The sequence below is a fragment of the Charadrius vociferus genome, unplaced genomic scaffold, assembly GCF_000708025.1.
Source record: "Charadrius vociferus isolate BGI_N301 unplaced genomic scaffold, ASM70802v2 scaffold3060, whole genome shotgun sequence".
NCBI lineage: Eukaryota > Metazoa > Chordata > Aves > Charadriiformes > Charadriidae > Charadrius > Charadrius vociferus.
This window is the reverse complement of record NW_009646401.1, coordinates 22792-30171: the sequence shown is the minus strand read 5'-3', so window position 1 is coordinate 30171 and position 7380 is coordinate 22792. Positions and strand designations below refer to the sequence as shown.

The following is a 7380-nucleotide window of genomic DNA, read 5'->3' as shown; positions in this document are numbered from 1 at the left end:
CACAGTGGAGGAGGAATGCCAAATCCGGAGAGACATGGGGGCAAGAAGGATGGGGGCGGCGGGGGGTCCTCGCAGCACACGCCTGGCAGCGGGAGCTCGAACAGCAAGGAGAGGCACCGGCTGGCCTCCAGGCACAAGAGGCATAAGTCCAGGCACTCCAAGGAGTCACCGCTGGCAGCCCAGGAGACGGCGGCACCCCTGGGTGCGATGATCAAGCCGCTGGTGGAGTATGACGACATCAGTTCGGATTCGGATACCTTCTCAGATGATGTGGCCCTCAAGCTGGACAGGAGGGAGAACGAGGAAAGGAGAGCGGACAGGAGTGAGCGGATACAGAAGCACCGGCACCACCAGCACAAGCGTATTCGTGAGCTGATGAAGAGCAAACAGGCAGAAAAAGAGAGGAAATTAGAAAAGAGCCTGGAGGCATCCAGCAGGTCCGGGTCCACCAAGGAGAGAATATCGGGATCCTCCAAGAGACTCCTTGAAAGCGAGGAGCACCCGAAGTCACTGTCCTCAAAGAGTAGCAACAAGGAGTCCCGGTCAGCCAAAGCGCACAAGGAGAAATCTAGGAAGGATCGGGAGCTCAAGTCCAGCCACAAAGAGCGCAGCAAAAGCCATCGGAAAAGGGATGCTCCAAAAAGTTACAAAACAATTGACAGTCCGAAGCGGAAATCCAGAAGTCCTCACAGAAAATGGTCTGACAGCCCTAAATTGGACGACAGCCCTTCAGGAGCCTCCTACATCCAGGAGTACGATCTCAGCCCTCCCCGCTCGCACACATCCAGTAACTATGATCCCTACAGGAAGAGCCCCGGTGGCTCCTCGCGCCGGCAGTCCATCAGCCCACCCTACAAGGAGCCCGTGGCCTACCAGTCGAACACTCGCTCTCCCAGCCCTTACAGCCGGCGGCAGAGGTCCATAAGCCCCTATAACAGGAGGCGCTCCTCGAGCTACGAGAGAGGCAGCGGGTCGTACAGCGGGAGGTCGCCCAGCCCTTACGGCCGACGGCGTTCGAGCAGCCCTTTTGCTGCGAAGCGGTCTGTGAGCCGAAGCCCCATCGCCAGGTGGGTGCTCTCCGCGTTGCCTTCCATCCCCTGGGGAACGGGGAGGGGTCTGGGGGGGTCAGGGTGGCTCTGGGCATGGGAGGGGTTACCCCCCTTCCTCATCTCGGTGGGCCCCAGGTCACTGGCTGCCTAATTTGGCTGCAGAGTGACTTGTGTCGAATTGCTTTGGTTGGGTTTGTAGCAATTCCCTCTAAAATGGTGTTCACACTGTGGGAAACACCTCCCTGACTGGCGGGAGGCAGCGTCCATGTTGGCTCTCGGCAGAGAGGCCCAGGGCTGAATGAGCTCCTGGGATTAAATTACACCCACCTCTGGAGGTGGCCTCCGCAGAAGGGCCGAGGCTCCTGGGGAGGGTTGTGCTCTGAAGGCAGACGGAGCCATTCAGCTCCTGATGTGGGATCTACTGCGCTTCTCCGGCGAGAAGTTGAGCCAGGGAGGATGTTTTCACCTATTTCTGGAAGCCTTTATATGTTTACTACGTGTGGGAACTTGATTGTGCTTTTCAGGAGGGTGGCTTGTTTTGAGTGTGTTTTGCTCTTTCTGAACTGACTTGTCTTTTCTCTCCCTTGAATTAGAGGTGACCACATGTAAAGTCCATCTTTTTAGCCTAAACTTTCTTTCCTCAGTACTAGAGTTTCTTGCTGGCATTCTGGAAAGGCGAGTAGGGACCAGCTGTATTTTGGCTTAACTATAATTTGCTTTTTTTTTTCTTTAGTCAGTAACCTTGCTACAGAAGGAAACTATTATTTGAAAGTAGTTCTGTGTATTTTATTTCAGATGTTGGTTAATCACCCTGTTATATGCACGAATACATAGTCTAATGTTGATTCTTTTTTTTTTTCTAGCTTCAGCTTATGTTAAGTGAGTTTCCAGTTGTCACCATGAGTGCTGTGGAGCTTTGGTTGTAGCTCCATGGCAATTAAGATGTGACCTGGAATGTAATCGCTATAGAAATGCTCTGCGCTGTGCTAGTTGTACTGCATCCTCTGGTCCAAACAGGAGCTGCGAGCGAAGAGGCTGCCTCCAGAGTGCATTTATGTGATCAGCAGTTCCCAAAGAACTCGGGGCTTTTGGAATTTGGCCTTTGTTACTAGAGCTCTTCTCTTAACTTCAGGAATACTGTCTTCCATAGTGGGCTTGAAATAGTGCCTTTGTCCTTGCTGTGAGAGAGGTGTATTTGTTTTAGCACCCTGGAAGCTGTTGTTTAGCACCTTGGAAGATGTAAAAATCACAGCAGAATAAGTAGATTTTACATAGTGAAATTTTCCTTCAGGCTGTTTCTCCTCTGCCCTGTTTTCTCTGCGTACACCTGAGAGGTTCTGAGGGATAATCATCGATGTCTTCTCCCTCCCCTCAATCCTTTTTGCCCTGGTGGCACTGCTCTTGCATGTTATTTGCTAATACTTTTTGAAGAGTAAGAATACAGTAGTAGAAAATGTCCGTATACTTCATGATATAATTGTCTGTCATGGCACCTGTTAAATGTCCATGTTCAGCCCTAACCGGGGAGAAACCGTGTGGAAACTGAAGTGGTCTATGAAGATATGGGGGTTTTTTGTTTTTTGGTTTTTTTTTTTTTCCCTCGCAGGTTACTCCACTCGCCAGGTGAACCTGAGCCTTGCTATTTCTGTAAACGGGTAGTTGCTTCTGAATTGAGAAATCAAGCAGTTATCTCTTCCTGATCTTAATTAAGGGAGCAACTTTGAAGCACTTTGTGCTGCTTCCCTGAACTTACATGCCGGCGTAAGAAACTCTTTAAGGGCATCTTTGACTCAATGACAAAACGCTAGACCCCAAACCAAAATAGATTCCAAAGGTTACTTGCTGTTTACGCTCAGCTTGTACTGAATTCTTTGAATCTCTGACTTCAATTGATAACCTACTACTCTTCTCTGTTTTCTGGGCAGATAACTTACTGACTGTGTGATATATTCTTTTAAAGCAGAACAAAAAAATATGGATTACGCCTTCAGAAAACATCCACCTGAAGTGGTTCTAGTAAAGGGACAGAGGGAATTTAATGTGTTTTCCATATGTTAGGCAAATTGTAAGTTGCAATTCATTGTTGGTTTTGCTTCCCTGAGCTTGCAGCCCCTGCGGTGAGGCAGTCGGTGTAAGTTTATGGTCAAACGTCTGCTCCAGAAGCCAAAGGTGGGGCTGCCCCTCTGCTGATGGCTCTTCAGGAGCTCACCTGAAGGAGGGATGGGCTGAGCCTTCCTTGCCAGCTTCCCAGAAGCCAGCTTGGGTTCCTCTGCTGCGGATGAGTGTGGAAATGGAGGCAGCTGACTCTGCCCCAGAGTAGCTGGGGAGTGACTGCGTGATCTCTTCTGTTGGCTCCTGCAGAGGGGCAGGAACAGTTTGGGAGAGAAAAGGTCTTTAACTGGCACACTCATTTACGCAATGAACATCTGACTGTGGCTTAAATTCTTCGGAGGAGGTAATGCAGGCTTTTCTGGGACACTGAATGATTTGCACCGTCTGACAATACGGGTGGTTCTTTTTTTTTTTTTTTTTTGGTGCATTCTGCATTTTAATCTCCACGTCCGAAATAGTGTTAGGAAACTGAATCAATGTGCTGTGCTGATTGGAGAAAATACAGAATGTTTGCATTTCAAATGGCTGTGCAAAACAACTTGCTTTCAATTTAGGAGGAAATGAGGATGTTTTGGTCAGTAGGGGAAAAATAACAGGTGTGGCTTGCTATTCCTTGTAGCAACTGTTGTCATTGTGGCGAAAACTAGAAGAAGAAATTCCAGAGCCCTTCGGATTGCTGAAGGTGGGCTGTGCTCTGTACTAAGTTTAGCAGCTAAGTGTGAGTGTGTGCACGTGCTGTAGCAGTGGCCACTGTTACGCAGATCCTTGCCGTGGCAGAAGGTTGTTGGGCATTCATAAATGCGAAATGCTGGCCTGCTGTTTGAGCTCGTTTCCTGAGCAATTAGAGCGTGGGGCATGCGGTCAGGCTTCCTGGATACTAGTTTGCACTTTACTCTTAACTTCTGTTGTGGCTTGGAGCAGGTAAAATATTTTAATGTCTGTAGATGTTCCTAGGAGTTTGTATAGTGGATGATATGGAAGTATATAGATGGGGCTTTGTCGTTCTGCCAGCTGCTTCAGGGTCACCTCTGCTAGCAGCTATTGGCTGTGGTCGTTTTCAGCATGAGGAGGTCTGGAGGGTTCCAGCATTCCTTCCTCCAAAGACCATCCTCGTCTTCTGACTGTATCAGTTAGATTAATCTAATAATGCTTTTTTATTTGGATTTTTACATGAGCCATCATCTGAGTTCTTTATGGGAGTTCACAGTTGTTGTGGTTAGTGTCTCGTATTTCTAGTTTCCAGTGCTAGAGAGGCAACAAGGTGGTTTTTAACCCCAGAGCATTTTTATCCAGAAAAAGAACTGCATGTGAGACTGCATTGCCCCCACCCATCCCTGATAATCTCAGCAAAGCAAGTAAGCTGTAGAGTTAAGGGTGAAAGTTCTGACTAAAAGGCTGAAGGTAAAGCCAGGAAAAGATGGTTCCAGAGGATGGAAAGATTATCTTTAAAAAGCAAAATCTGCATGTGCATCTTCTGTCTTGCTGCATCTTTTTTGCGATATCCAGCAGTGATAAAAGCAAGCGTTGCTGTGGAAGACTGCCCCTCAGCAAGCGCTGTAGTGGTGTTGGGGCTGTTGATGGTCTCATGATGCGTGGTAAGATTTGTTGTGGAGTGGTCTGTTACTGGCGGCGTTGATACAGCTGGGAAAACCGACAAGCTTCTGGATGCGGTGCCTTTTTCAGGTCTAACAAAGAAGCCGTAAACACCAAGCTGGAAAATGGGCTTAGAAACAGCAGCTCTTTGTATAATAACTATAGGTAATTATCATTAGATGACTGAAGAGGAAAAAAGCTTGAGTGGTGCCTGTGGAGCCGAGAAGACTACTGGGAAGGGAATAAGTGGATTTAATCCTGGTGGAACGGAGGGTGGAAGGTCAGGGCATCATCCCCAGCCCTCGCTAGGTTGGAAGCGCTGGTTCTGCAGTGCCGGTCCTTCCACAGCAACCCCTGCGGAAGGGGGTCCTACCCTGAGCCGTGTGCTCCGTCTGTGCGCTCCACTGCTTCCTCCAGCGTTACCTTTCCCTTGCTTGAATCCATGCGGGTGTCTTTGGTGGCTGCATTTCTACTGTAGCACTTAAAAATACGGTAAAATTGCACTTTTGGAGAAGTTTACTTTATGTCAGGTCTGCTGAGTGATCTTGTTGAGAATGTCACTCCGCAACCAGTTGCGTTGGAATAACTGTTGGGGAGTAGTTGTGGGGAAGGATGGGAGGCAGGGGAGCAGAAAACTGAGTGTTGCAGTGTCTTTAACAGTCTATCCTGAAAGAATTGTAATAGGGAATGCTAACCCCAAAACTATTTGTGGTTGCAGTAAACTACATCCTACAGGATTCATTAGGAATGTTTTCCTTAGCCTGCGAACGTCTTCGAACATAGTGAAAACCTAATGGCTTTTTCAGCTCCTGGCAACTTTGCACTGGGATGCGGCAGGTGAACAGCTATCCACATGGTAAACTGCATCTGAGACTGTTAATTCATTAAGCGGAAACCTTGGAAAAGGAGATGGTCCTGAGGCAGCATTCCCATTACAGAAAGTGTGTTGAAGAGGAAAATAGTTGAGTGACTTCAAATGACACTTTTTTTTTCCTTCTTCTGGTTGTATATTTATTTTGTAAGTCTAAAGGTAAGGACTACCTACAGTCCTAGTGTTCTTTGACCACTGAGCACGAGGTTTGGGATTGTACTTAGTAGTGAGAGGGCAGAATGCTTGTGCTTGGGGTAGCAAGGGAAGAGGGCTCTGAACTCCACGCCACTGCGCAGCGAGACCCGTCACCTCCCGTGCAATCGTACCGGTGTCCATCCATGGAGGTGCCGCTGGTGTCTAGCGAGGAACTTTGCATTAGTCTGTCTCAGTTCTCCAGTGTATTTTCCAAATGTTTATTGTCTCAGGGTAATATTGTGTAGCACTATAAACAGTTTAGATCTTGTTGTTAATTACATTCCGAGTAGGGTTACAAGCGAGCCAGGATCTGCTGTGTTTAAACCTGCTTGCTGTTAAGTGTTCTTTGTAACTAGTGTGGAACTATAGTTTGAAAGAATTCCATATTTTCAGAACTAGGTATGTTCTGAGTAATAAATCGCAGAATAAAAACAAACTTTGAGTATAGTTTCTATTATACTATTCATAGGGTCTGATCTCAAAACTTCTCATTTCCCTGTTGGCTCACAGCCTCTGAACCCATCGGAGCCAACGACACGTACGGTTAAAGTATGCTGTCTCATAACCTGCAAAATCCCAGTTCCCCCTGAAGTGGAGGAAACAGTTGTGTCTTGTCAGTAATTTTAACATAGACACTGGGAGTACCAGTTTCCAGTTCCATTTTATTTTTTATCTTGTTTCCACATCAGTCTTTACTGAGCCTGTGGTTACTGCTGCCTTCTGACGAGGTTCACCCCTGTTGGGGGTGCGTACCCTGATGGGGTGAGGTGTTTCCTGACTTGCTTGTTGCTTATTTCGCAACACAAATTTTTTCAGTGTGGATCTTTATTTCTGCATATATACCTAATTTAGAGCCCTTTTATTGTAGAGGAAGACAGACCCTCTGGACATACCTCAAACAGAATTAAAATTCCTGGGTGTCTGTCGTCTCCTGAATCACAACATGCAAATTTGAGTTCTGATGATAGTAAAAGAACCAGGGGGAAAAATTTGCTTGAAGTGAGATGTTTCCTGAGGTGGCATTCCCGTGAGGGCAGTCATATTTTATCCGTTGTTTCCTTTAAAGTTGTACATAATTACTGTGAAAGATTCGTAAACTGCCAGCTCATCCTCTCAACTGAAGTCTTCTGTTTGGTGCGTGTGTCTGTGATCTCGTCTTTAACAGTGTGACTGTGAGGGTAGTCCTGACACTGGAAGACCAGATGACGACCTGAAACTTGTACTGCTTTAGTCAATAAACTCATTTCAGTAGCTTTAGTCTCTCCGAACGGGTGTTATGGACTCTCTGAACTTAGTTGACGAATAGTGGAATTGCATTATTTTCAAAGAGAGCTCTTGATGTTGGTGAGTAGCTCAGAGGCTGAGATGCTTTGTTTCATTTAACTTCTCCACGTTCTCTCCGCAGGAAATCTGTGAAGTCCCGCAGCCGAAGTCCTGGGTATTCAAGACACTCATCATCTCACAGTAAAAAGCAGAGGTCTGGGTCACGCAGTCGCCATTCCAGTATATCGCCGACAAGGCTACCGCTGAACTCCAGTCTGGGGGCTGAACTCAGCAGGA

At 47.1% G+C, this 7380-nt stretch overlaps 1 protein-coding gene across 1 annotated transcript in view; it reads left to right on the top strand.

Annotated features, from left to right (window-relative positions):
- Positions 1-15: 15 nt before the first annotated feature.
- Positions 16-7380, top strand: part of CDK12 (cyclin-dependent kinase 12) — a 26430-nt gene continuing 19065 nt past the window's right edge. The window contains 2 exon segments of the mRNA XM_009894523.1: positions 16-1067; positions 7226-7380. The exon segment at positions 7226-7380 is cut by the window's right edge and continues 11 nt beyond it. Of these exon segments, the coding sequence (XP_009892825.1) occupies positions 16-1067; positions 7226-7380 (1207 nt within the window).